The sequence below is a fragment of the Arvicola amphibius genome, chromosome 9 (assembly GCF_903992535.2).
Source record: "Arvicola amphibius chromosome 9, mArvAmp1.2, whole genome shotgun sequence".
In the NCBI taxonomy this organism is placed as follows: domain Eukaryota; kingdom Metazoa; phylum Chordata; class Mammalia; order Rodentia; family Cricetidae; genus Arvicola; species Arvicola amphibius.
In genome coordinates this window covers 16,938,599-16,951,569 of record NC_052055.2, presented here as the reverse complement: position 1 = coordinate 16,951,569, position 12,971 = coordinate 16,938,599, and the positions used below count along the sequence as shown (strand labels likewise).

Genomic DNA, 12,971 nt, shown 5'->3' with positions numbered 1-12,971 from the left:
TTTGAATTTCAACTCTGTTGCACTGAAGCCGGATCCCTTAAAGGCGGACGACTGCAAAGTCCAATCTCAGCAGAGGTTTGACTTTGAGTCTTCCATGGGCACGGACAGACTCTTTGCTTTCACACCCAGAAGATTTCAAATGAACCCCAGAAAGCTGCTGGAGCCGATGCATGGGCCCAAAGAGGACAGAGGGTCACGCTGCTGTGGGCATCGTCTCCTTGCCCATCCCCACCACCCGGGGCACAGAGGTTTGTTTTATTTTTTTTTACCTCATGCCATACCTGAAACAGGCTAAGCTGAAAAATTGGTGATAAAGGCAGAAATTAAGAAGAAGTCAGTAGCCAGGGGAGACCTAGCAAGCCCCACCACCCCAGTAAGAAGATTTAAATAGAGAGGAAAAAGTTACTCGGTGATGATGGCTTTTAAGCCGTTGAATGCTTAAGAACCTTTGCGGAAATTCTTGTTAGCCGGTCACATGCCTAGGGATGATGCTTTCATTTTACGATGGTGAAATCTAGGCTTATTTAACAGCCTCAGGCTAATTTTGGTGAAAAACCTTTCTTGCTAACGTGGAGTCTCACTATGTTGCCCAGGCTGGCTCAACCACCAGAATTCAAGTGATTCTCCTCTTGCCCCCGTGCCCTAAGTATTCAGGACTGCAGGCGCTGTTTCATTATCCCTGCCACCAAAGAACACTGGAAAGATGTAAACTATATAATAACCATTCTTCTGAAAATGGCATTTCCCCACGGTGCTATTTCGGCTTTTCAGCAACTTTCTGCAACCATGAAAACCAACAATTGAGGACCACGGACTGGGCTCAGTAAGGCAATCCCACCCCAAAGGGAAATTGGCTATTGTCATCTACATTGGCACGAGCCCATGTGTGTGCATGCGCATGTATACGCGCATTGTTTTTGAGATGGGCACTCACACTGTGAGCTGAGACTGGCCTTGAACTGGCAGCACTGCCACGGCCTCCTGAGTGCTGGGATTATAGACCTGAGCCACCACACACCCTGCTGTGGTTTTTTTTTTTTTTTAAAGATGTGTTACCCAGTCCTTCCACATTCAAACACTGCATGAAATTCGAGGTGTGCATGGACAGAGAGAAGATCTGTACGTCCCAATTATCCATTTGTCTGGCTGTCTTGTCATGTCGTTGCTGTGTGGTCCTGGGACAGGGCACCAGCGGGGACGCCTCTGGGCTCAGCAATCTAACTCCTCCATGACTTCCATGACGATGGTCCGTGGGCCTGTCAGAATCAGGTTGCTCACGGTGCGGTAGTCTACGTTCAGCACGTTGAGCCCGTTGACAGAGACAACGAACTGGCAGACCTGGAGGGGTGACGGAAGGCGAGAATATCGGTTTGAGTTGGGGGTAGCTCAGCGAAGGAAACGCCTGCCCAGTATGCGCACTTGAGGGGTAGAGGGAGGTTCGGAGTGGTTATTCTAGGCTATATAAAAAGGCCAGCCTGGGTAAATGAAATCCTGTCTCAGATACAGACACAGTCTCTCTCTCTCTCTCTCTCTCTCTCTCTCTCTCTCTCTCTCTCTCTCTCTCTCTCTCTCTCTCTCTCACACACACACACACACACACACACACACACACAAACACACACACACCACACACAGATATACTTGTCCATTTTTTTCATAGACCTAGTGTGTGGCCCAAACATTGTTCTTAAAACAGTCAAACCCGCCAGGCAGTGGTAGCACACACCTTTAATCCTAGCACTAGGAGGCAGAGGCAGGCGGATCTCTGTGAGTTCAAGGCCAGCCTGGTCTACAAGGGCTAGTTCCAGAACAGGCACCAAAGCTACAGAGAAACTATGTCTCAAAAAAAAAAAAAAAACCCAAAAACAAAACAAACAAACAAAAAACAGCCAAGCCCAATCAGCTAGCTACTCTAATTCAATAAATTCTAAAAGGACATATTTCCCCCCCACCACCACCACCACAGGACAGGAGGACAGAAAAAGCACCTATTTGGGAATTTTACAAACATTGGGCTTAAATCCTAACTCCAAATCTTCTTATACTGGTTATTGATATTCGGAAGCTTATTTCCATCTGTTGTATGGCAGCTGCCCCATATGACTGTTGCAGGAGTTAGGGCAGATAGAGCACATGAAGCTTCTATTACAGTGGGCCAGCCTATGGGGATTCACACACGGTCTCGGCAGTGTGCTTACAGCTGTAATTATTCGTGAGGATTTGGTAGGCACTGTCTCCTCCTCCTCTTCTTTTTTTTTTTTTTTTTTGTTTTTCCAGACAGGGTTTACTCTGTGTAGCTCTGGAGCCTGTCGTGAAACTCACTCTGTAGGCCAGGCTGCCCTCGAACTCACAGAGGATCCACCTGCCTCTGCTGGGATTAAAGGTGTGCGCCACCACTGCCCTTCCCCTCCTCTTCTACACCTGCTGCTCCTACAGGATTGTTAGCAGGGCCTCCTTTCATGCACCAAAGTGTCTGACTAATGATAATCTCTACATGCCCCCGTTTCCTTAGGAACACGGAGAAGCCAGTGGAAATTAGCATATCAGTCAACTCTAAACACCACTTGCACATTGGCTGGTCAGCCAGTCCAGCCCAAAACGGTTAGCACCAGGTTCCGTTAGAAATCCTGTCTCAAAAATGATGTGCAGAGTAACAGAGGAAGGTATTTGCTGCCGCCCTCTAGCTCCCTGAAGCAATATACTAAAGAGTGTACACACACAAACACACACACACAGAGATAAACAGACTCTCTCACACACACACATATATACACACACACTAGACTGACACAGACAGAGAGAACAGATTAAAAAAAGAATAAAAAGAGGGATGCTTAGGTTTTAAAGTGTCCACCATCCAAGCAGGAGAACTAGAGTCTGAATCCCCAGGAACCCATGTGTTGTGGTTTCAATAAGAATGGCACCCATAGGCTCAAGTTGGAAAATATCAGAATTGTAACTTGATTTCTGATTAAAAAAAAAAGTTATAGGATTTGGAATCCTAAAATAGGGATTTATGACCTATGTCGCTTTGATGAGGACCTCAATTAAAGTAGGTCACTTCTCTAATCTATCATGTGTTTCATGATATAAATATGTTTCATTTGGAGCTGAGGATGTAGCTCAGTTGGTAGATCACTTGCCTCACACGTATAGAGTTGGAGACTTGATCCCCAGGACGGTACAAGCTCCGGAAGTGCTAATGTGTATACGTATCACCAGCACCCGGGAAGTGGAGGCTGGAGGGTCAGAAGTGAAAGATTAACCTTGGCTGATGGGAGGCCAGCCTGAGCTACATCAGACTCAGTCTCAAAACAAGAAATAAAAATAAATAAGCATTCCTCATTTGTAAAGTCAATAGGTAAAAAAATGTATATCTACACAAGTTCAATCACACAACGAATTTAAAGCATTCTAGAAGATACACAAATGCTGGGTTTACTAATTCCCCACTCTTTAAAAATGGTCATTTCCTAGCCAGTGGTGGTGGCATATGCCTTTAATCCCAGCACTCAGGAGGCAGAGTCAGGTGGATCTCTGTGACTCTGAGGCTAGCCTGGTCTACAGTATGAATTCCAGGAGAACAGCGCTACACAGAGAAGCCCTGTCTTGCAGGGGAGGGGGAGTCATTTCCTTCACATGTAAGCGTAATGTAGTAAGCAGAATCATATTTTTTCAGTGACCACTCCTTCCCTTTGTTACTGGGGTGTCTCACACACAATCACCATTTCTCCTGTCCCATTCCCAAAGTTGGCCATCAAGAACTCAGGGCACATCTTGAGTGTAATCAGCAGTCCAGGTCATGGTGATAACGAGGTCACACTGCCAGATCGCAACTCACCCAGAACGGAGCCACGAGCACTTGTGGGGGCATTTCCCACTCAGACCTAACTGGGCCATTGCCTTTGCTTTCCTCTGCCAAAGAATGAGAGGAATGCCACCCTCCCACCCCGGGTGCTGGACTTCAGATCCGTGTTCTTTTCTCCAAAAAAAAGCAGTATCTTTGTGCTGCTACATGGGAAAACAAGAACTGCCAGCCAACCCTCCACAGGCTCCGGGATAATTGTGTCTCTGAATCACACCACGGTCATGTTAGTCATTCGGTCTTCACCACAATTATGCCGACATCCCACACTGCTTGTCTTAACTAGCCAACATGTGAGCGTTGGGGAGTGTTAGGGACGTCACAGAGAAATTTAAGTGGAGCCATGCTTCTCGGGGACAATGTGGAAATCCCATCAAACCAGGTCGGATGGCTACTGGCTGGTAGTCCCTTCTCAACTGGGCAAGTGACCTTTCATATGCCACAGCCCTTCACTTAAATATTAATTTTAAAATTAATTAACTTTTATTTGCATGTGCATGTGTGCGCCAGCATGAGGTGATGTGCATAGGTGCCCAAGGAGTCCTGAAGACCTAGATCAGGAGTTATAGGTGAATGAATGTCCCAGAGCTGGAGTTACAAGCAGGTGTGAGCTTGGTGTATACGCCTGGAACCAAGGCTTGGTCTTGAGCGGCAAGTGCTCTTAACCACAGAGCTGTCTCCTCAGCCCCACCACAGCCCTTTTTACTTCCTGATTTTTCTTACCACTTAGCTGATGGCCACCCGAGTTTGAAGAGCCTGGCTCAGGCCTGGGCAGAGGTAAAGAGCTAAAAGAGTGAGTGGCTGGAAGCTTCAAAGACAGAACGACATTTTAATAGTCTCCTGCTAAAGGACTGTACTTCTCGGCTTCCTCTGTGAGTGACTGAAGGCATTCCCACCCCTATAAGGGCCGAGAACCCATTCCTGCTGTAGGTATTTTTGCCATCGGTACACTTGGGTGACAAAGATGCCCCCTCACCATGACTGAACATGGTCCCACCTAAGGTCACACCAATCCTCTCATTATCTTCTGCCTTCCATTTCTCTATATCTGCTTTTTGAAAAATAATCTAACCCATTTATCCACCAAATAATAAAGGAGAAATACAACTTGGTCTATCCATACTCTGGGATATCATTCAGCTACAAATGAGAACAAGCTGTAAGACAAGACAAACAACAAATGAGAACAAGCTGTAAGACAGACAAACACGCAACAGTAACAACAAAACAGTGGGAAATCTTAAAATAAATTCCATCATCAATTGAAAATCTCTCTCTCTTACTTTTTTTTCTGTTTTGAGACAGCGTCTTCAGCTCAGGCTGGTCTCGAACACCCTGTTTAGCAGAGGATTACCATGAACTTCTGGCACTCCTTTCTTTTCCTCCAGGTACCAGAACTACAAGCCTGAGCTGCCACACCTGTTTCCCTCCCCCAACCTTAATCCAGGAACTCCTCTGTGTGTAATGTGGTTACGCCCATCAGGTAGTCACCCTGCTGGAGTTATAGGAGTGAATAGCCAGCCATGCCTGGCTTTTGTACATGGGTTCTAGGAGTTGAACATAGATCCTCACTGTTTATGGAACAAGCTCTTTACTTATTAAACCATATCTCCACAGCTGTTGGTAGTGCCCCCCCCCCCATTCTTTAACTCTTAGACTTAAGCAGTCTCAGGTCTGCTCAAACACTCACAGTGTGGTGGTACACTCCCATAATCTGAGCTACTCAGGAGGTTAAAGAGGAAGGATTGAGAGTTCAAATCCTGCCAGAACTGTAAAGTATGAATCGACCTCAAAAACCCAACAAGCAAAATGTGGATGTGGCATACACTTAGAATCCCAGCCCAAAGGAGGTGAGGTGGGAGACTGGGAGCTTCACTACACAGTGAGTGCACAGCCAGCCCAGGCTACATGGAACTCTATCTCATAAAAGCTACAAGACAGCATAAAAAATTTTAAAAATGTATGATGTTGATGTTGAGGCTCTTTGAATTCCATAACAAGATTTTTAGTCAGGTAAACCTGGATTATAAAATAAGCAAGGGATCTTAGTTAGGGTTTCTATTGCTGTGATGAAACACCATGACCAAAAGCAAGTTGGGGAGAAAAGAGTTTTACTTGGCTTACACTTCAGCATCGCTGTTCAGCACTGAAGGAAGTCAGGACAGGAACTCACGCAGGGCAGGAACCTGGAGGCAGGAGCTGATGCAGAGGCCATGGAGGGATGCTGCCTACTGGCTTGCTTTCCATAGCTTGCTCAGTAGGCTTTCCTTTCTTTTTTCTTGTTTGAGACTCTTTTCTTCTCATGTTGTAGACCAGGCTAGTCTTTGACTCACAGAGCTCTGCCTGCCTCTGCCTCTGCCTCCTGAGTGCTGGGATTAAAGGCGTGCGCCACCACCATCCAGCTTCAGCATACTTTCTTATAGAACCCAGGAGTACCCGTCCAGGAATGGCATCACCCATGATGGGCTGGCTCTCCCCATCACTAACTAAGAAAATGCCTTACACCTGGATCTTAGGGAAGCATTTTCTCAATTAAGTTTCCCTCCTTTCAGATAACTTTAGTGTGTGTGTGTGTGTGTGTGTGTGTGTGTGTGTGTCAAGTTGACATGAGCGTAACCAGCACACCTGGTAAAGTAGACCTGGAATCTACCACTTGGGAGGTTGAGACAGGAAGATGGTAAGTTTAAGGTAAGTCTGGGCACTGTAGGGAGACAGGTTCTCTCTCCAAAAAAGAAAAAGAATAAAAAGAGGCTAACTATACTGTCTACCTATAAGAAACAATTACCGTACCTTCTCTAATATTCGAACTCGGGACCCACCAGGTCTACAGAACAAATCTGAAGCCAACTTGGGCTACACAGTGAGGCCCTATCTCAAACATAAACCCCAAACAAACAACACTAACAACAAAAAGGGGGAGTTGCTTTTCTGCTCCACTTTCTTTCTACTTATAAATAATCACAGTTACTTCCAAAAATCAGACGAGGGGCTGGGGAAATGGCTCAGTGCGTAGGAGCGCCTGCTGCAAAAGGATGGACATCTGATTTCGGGGGCCCAGCGCCCAGGGAAGAGGTGGGCATGGCCACACATGCCTGAGCGCTACCGTTGGGAAGGGACAGGCAGGGGGATGGTGGAGGCTTACTGGCCAGCCAGTTTAGAGAGAGAGAAAAATCTCGTGAGCTTAGAGAGCGCCAGGTTCACTGCGAGATCCTGTCTCAAGGAATAGAGTGGAAAATGACAAAAAGCAGGACTTCCGGTGTTTTCTTCTGATGTCTGCATACATATGTATGTCAAACCTATGTATCACGTGAGCACACACCCACACCCACGCTCACACGATCATAATTCTCTCCTTTTCCCAGTTCTCAGCAAAGAGATCACTTCTCACAACCACATAACAGAGTTATTTCAAACCTTTTCCAAGAATAAAGAAAAAGTGCTGTCCAAACCTTTCTCATGCTTACATCCTACAGGGTGTTTTTAGAGTCTGGCTGTTGGAAAGACGTCATCTCTCCCTAAGTGGCCTCAATAACGGCTGCGGTTCGAGCAGTTTCTACATCCTGTTGCTAAATGTTCCTGACTATCTAGGTCCACAGGTCCCACTGTGTGCTCATGAGGTAACTCACGGTGATGGGCCTCCTTCAGGTAGCATCCTTGGTACACCACGCTTTGCAAACCCGGCACACATTACCGGTAACAGCAGGAAGCATACAGCCCGGGGGGAAATTTCTTGTCCTCTATGCTAAAAAGCACATGTGCACAAACACACAGAATACATGACTGCCTCCAGACGGGCCACTTTAGGAACACATTTTCTCCTTGCTGGGCTAGAAGCTGAGATGCCCACCTCCTAGAAGTGATGGGGATTCTGGGAAAGCGGCCATGCTTTCCTTTGACTTTTAGGTACCTTTGCCACACACACCTGTTTGCAAAGATCAGGTTGCAGTTGTCCAGTTTCCGTAGTTGGTTGTGTCTGTTTGTGTACGCACATATCGGGGAATAGGTCTGTGTGTGTATGTGTGTCTGTCTGTATGTGTGTAGGTGTGTGTGTGTGTCTGTCTGTCTGTATATGCACGTGTACAGAAGTCAGATGTCAAGTGTCTTCCTCTGCCACTCTCCACCTTATTGAGACAAGACTTCCCACTGAACCTGGAGCGCACCAATTTAGTTCAGCTAGACTGGCTAGGCAGTGAGCCGAGGGAGCCACCCCACCCCCACCCCCGTCTCCACCTTTCAAGAGCTAGGTCGACAGGCACACTACTATGCCTGGCTTTTGTGTGGGTGCCGGAGATCCCAACTTAAGCATTGTTTTTTTCAGCAGAGCTATCTCCCTGTCCCTTCCTCTCTTAATTTGAGATATGGTGTCATGTAGCCCAGGACTTGAACTCACTAGTGAGCTAAGGCTGGCCCTGAACTGCTGATCCTCCTGCCTCTACCCGTGGTTGAACCCAGAGCTTCATGAACGCTAGTGAGCTTAACCCCCCAATCTCATCATCACCCACAAGGATGCAGGGCTCTAACTTCCAAGGGAGAGGGTAGAAACACATTCCCATTAAGACAGAACAAAACCTTCCTATGACACATGCAGCTGGGGTTAGGATGCAGCTCTGAGTAACCAGGCTTAGGAGAGAGGTCCCGAGCAACAGCACTGGTCCTTCTGAGTTAGCAGGAAGAAGGAAGCCACACCAGGCACACTTCAGGGTGTGAGCAAGTCGGGATGAACACCCAGGCAGAACTCCAGCCTTCCTTCAAATGGAAAGCCAAATTAACTAAATCCCCCTGCCTCTCTCATCCCTCTCCCTGCACCGGGCCTGGCAAATGTGCCCTAACTCCCAGACTGATGGAGTGCCCATGGGATTATTTAATTATACACATGCTCACACGTGGCTGGAGCCCACCACTGTCACGGAGCTGTTTGACCTGAAGTGGGGGTGAGGTTGGGGAGAAACACAGATCCGCCAGAGCACCGGAGTCTTCTCGGTACCTGGAAGTCGCCAGTCACCACTACTCCCTACTCCTGATCAGACAAAAGATAAAACAGATGTGAAAGAGCCTGGGGCTGGAGACACAGCTCAGCTGTTAAAGTACCCGCTATTCTTCAAGAGGATCTGAGTTCAGTTCTCAGGATCCACATGGGAGTTCACAACTATCCATAACTCCAGTTCCAGAGGACCTGATGCCCTTTGCTGGCCTCCGCTGATACTGTGTGTGTGTGTGTGTGTGTGTGTGTAGTGTGTGTGTGTGTATCAGTGCACAGCCCTACACACAGCAAAACACCCATATACATAAAATAAAAATAAATAAAATCTCAAAAGAGTCTTGTATTGATTAGTAAGCCTAATTAGAGGAAGCCTAATTAATGACACAGGGAAGCGGAGACAAGACACTAAGTAAGTAAGACAGCAGGATGTGCTTAAGTAGCTCTGAAGTCCTCAGACATCATCCTGATCAAGGGACCATTAAAGGGGGACCAGTTTGGGGAGACGGCTCAGCTGGGAAAGTGCTTGCTTTGCAAGCATGGGGACCCGAGTTGGCCCCCCAGGGGCGTGGTGGCATTTGCCATCTCAGTCTTGAGAGTGGAGACATACGGGTCTCTGGGACTTGTCAGTTATTTTAGCCTGACTGCTAAGTTTCAGGCCAGTGGAAGACCCTTCTCAAACTAAGGTGGAGTCTGCTGGCCTCCACAAGCACACACAATCACCTGCACTCATGTATACCCCTATGTGTGTGCATACACACACACACACATACACACACACACACACTCACACACATTTTTTAAAAAAAGATAAAGTGGCCAGGTGGTAGTGATACATGCCTCTAATCCCAGTTCTCTGGAGGCAGAGGCAGGTGGATCTCTGTGAGTCTACAAAGCAAGTTCCAGGACAGCCAAGGTCACACAAAGAAACCCTGTCTCGGGACGCCACCCCCCCCCCAAAAAAAAAGATAAAGTGTGTGGTCATGGTGACTGGTGGTTTGAAAAAAAATTGGCAACTATAGGGAGTGGCATCATTAGGAGGTGTGGCTTTGTTGGAGGAAGTGTGTCACTGTGGGGGTGGGTTTTGAGGTCTCATATGCTCAAGCTATGCTCAGTGTGACATGCAGACTCCTGCTGCCTGTAGATCAAGGTATAGGACGCTCAGCTCCTTCTGCGGCACCATGTCTACCTGCACGTCACCATGTCCCACCATGTTGATAACTGACTGGACCTCTGAAACCGTAAGCCAGCTCCGGTTAAATGTTTCCCTCTTATAAGAGCTGTGGAGGTCATGGTGTCTCTACAGCAACCAAAACCCTAAGACAGTGACACATGTATCAGTAATTCCAGCATTTGGGAGGCTGAGGCAGGGGGAATGCTGTGAGTCTAAGAGGTCAGCCTGGCTACAACAGAAAAGCCCCGTCCCCAACCAAGCAATCGAACCACTAAATCCTCAAAACCAAAAGCAAAAATGTGGAACCCTTTTCTAAAGTCCCACGAATCTTGCCTCTTAAATATGTCCCATGCCAGATAGTACATGCGTGAAGAGATCAGTTCCATGTCGGCAAAGCTAGCTCTGCACCCCATCCACATGGCTGAGTTATCCAAGTTCACTGCTCTGCACTGCTTAAGTGAAAAGCACATTCAAACCATACACGGGTCACCCTCATACTGCGTGTACAGGAGGCACTTGGGGAGCTTCTGAATGTGTAATCTCAGATCTTACTTAAGGCCGACCAGACTCCATTGGAGAGCAGCCCAGGGATCTAAACTGTCAGGGACACTGGGATGCAGTAATGAATGAGGTGACGATTAACGACTCCTTGACCGTAGGCATATAATTACCCTTGGTGACAACGTGTATACTGTTGGCCAACAGGCCCCTCAAATCGCATCATCGTCTAAATGATTAATGGCATGACCTCATTTCTGCCGTTTCACCAGCATTACCAACTTCACTCACAATCTTTTGGGTGTTTTTGCCATCTTTTGTTTCATAACAGAAACAGGACAGGAGAATATGAGCTTGCCATCTGTCTCTTGTAGGTGGATGAAAAATGTGGGGCCAGGCGATCCTCAGAACATAGATGTTAGCATGTTCAACCGTCATTGCTAAGAATGAGCACCCTAAGAAGTTTATCTTGGAGGCTTTGCTGGTCTCCTTCCTTCCTCCTTCTCCAGTGGGGGCTTCCCCACCGGTGAAACTAAGTTAGGAGCCAGGGAGTTAATACCTAGTCTCAGACGGTTACCCCTGAAGCTAAACGTCACTTTACTTCCCTAAGTATGAGTTCCCCTATTGGATACATTGATACACTGAGAAGAAACATAAAAACCAAACCAAACCAAACCAAACCAAACAACCCCACATGTTTCTTTATAAACTTTAAAGCATTTTTACCTCTTAAAAAAAATCTTTTTCCTTTTCCTTTTCTTTTCTTTTTAGAGACAGGGTTTCATTGTGTAATCCAGGCCGCCTGTCTTGAAACTAGCTCTGTAGACGAGGCTGGCCATGAACTCACAGATATCCACCTGCCTCTGCCTCCTGAGTGCTGGGATTAAAGATGTGGGCCACCACCACCACGAATATTAGTTGTAATTCTGTCTTGCTCTGTAGAGCTGGCTGGACAGAAGCTTGCTACATAGACCCGGCTGGCTTTCAAACACACAGTATGCCTCTGCCTCCTGAGGTCTGGGATTCGTTCACATGGCCCTGCCCAGCCTTTCCTCCTCAAATCCTCCATGGGAAAAAGGAAACAGTTTCTACTAAGTGACCACAACATGCCCACCAGTGACAATGTCCCCAGCCTGTTGATCAGTCACATGCCAAGAAACAGACCAGGCATGTGCTCTTATTAAATTTGTAAAAGAAATGGTATTCTTCTTAGGAATGTAAACTGAACCTCAAAACAATATAAATAAATGACAGAATACAAGAGGCTCTCTCATGCATTAATGTGCTGTAGGCTTATAAGATGCTTTAAAAAAAAAAAAAAGATAGCCAAAAAGGTCATATTCCAAAGCTAGAATCCAGCAAGGCAGTGCAGTCTTATGATAGTAAAAGTACTAAAAAACCAGAAACTGATCCACACACAGTCATCTGCCATGATTAAGGTGGCAAAGTTGAAAAAAAAGATGCACAATCTTCAACCCACAGGAAGACCTAATAGCCGATAGCCTATGTCTCTGACCAAAAAAGTCCCACAGCATGTAGAACAAAAGCCAAGAAACTCAAGATGGAGCGGGTAACAATAATGCTAGTTAAGACTGGCCTTTGATAACCGGTAGAGAGGCAGGTAGAAGGGCAGGCTACATACACTTGGCATGTACGCAGCAGCTCTCCTCTCAGCTATGTACCTAGTCCTGCTGCCATAGCAACCAGTTCCTCAGCTGTGGTTATACTAGCAGGTCACACTGTAATAACTGCAGATATACACAATTTATATATCTCTATGTAGAGCATACAATTGTTTTCATGCCCACCTTTGCACTTAGGCGAAAATTAAGTGCAAATTAATTTTCTTTCTCTCCCCCTTTCCTCCCTCTCTCCCTCGCCCCCCCCCTCTGTGTGTGTGTGTAAGTGAGTGAGAGGGGAGGGGTGGTCTGGGAATGACTTTAAACTTCTGACCCTCTTAGCTCTGTCTTCTCAGTGCTGGGATTGAGTCACCATAGTTGGCTTCCATTAGTGAAAATTTAAAGTAAACAGAGCTGGCCCTTGAGATGGCTCAGTTGGTAAAGGCACACGTGTGTGTGCACGTATACACCCATGCACACACCCATGCACACACCCACACACATATACTTTTAATTTAAAACTAAGCAGAACAATCCATAAAGGGATAATGTTCCTGTCCATGAGGTGGTCACAAGAACAAAGCTGCTTCAGAATGGAGGCCATAGAATTTTACTCAAAAATAATTCATCATGAAATACTACACAAAAGCAGACAGTAGACTTGCCAGCGAGCCATAATCCATTACACGAATAGACCGCGATGTGTTTACACAAGCATCACATTCAAGGGTCCTGTTTAGGAGTTCCCCGTGCTGCTGTCCTGAACAAGCTGTTTGTTTTGGTGAGGAAGAGCCAGCACAGCAGAACACAGTCCTCTCAAAAGCACACAAGATAAGA

General features: G+C 46.6%; 1 protein-coding gene across 1 annotated transcript in view; it reads right to left on the bottom strand.

Moving 5' to 3' along the window:
* Positions 1–1,009: 1,009 nt before the first annotated feature.
* Deptor (DEP domain containing MTOR interacting protein) overlaps positions 1,010–12,971 on the bottom strand; it is a 129,820-nt gene continuing 117,858 nt past the window's right edge. Inside the window, exon 9 of the mRNA XM_038342710.1 lies at positions 1,010–1,338. Within this exon, the coding sequence (XP_038198638.1) occupies positions 1,210–1,338 (129 nt within the window). The 3' untranslated portion in view covers positions 1,010–1,209. The remainder of the gene's footprint in view (positions 1,339–12,971) is intronic.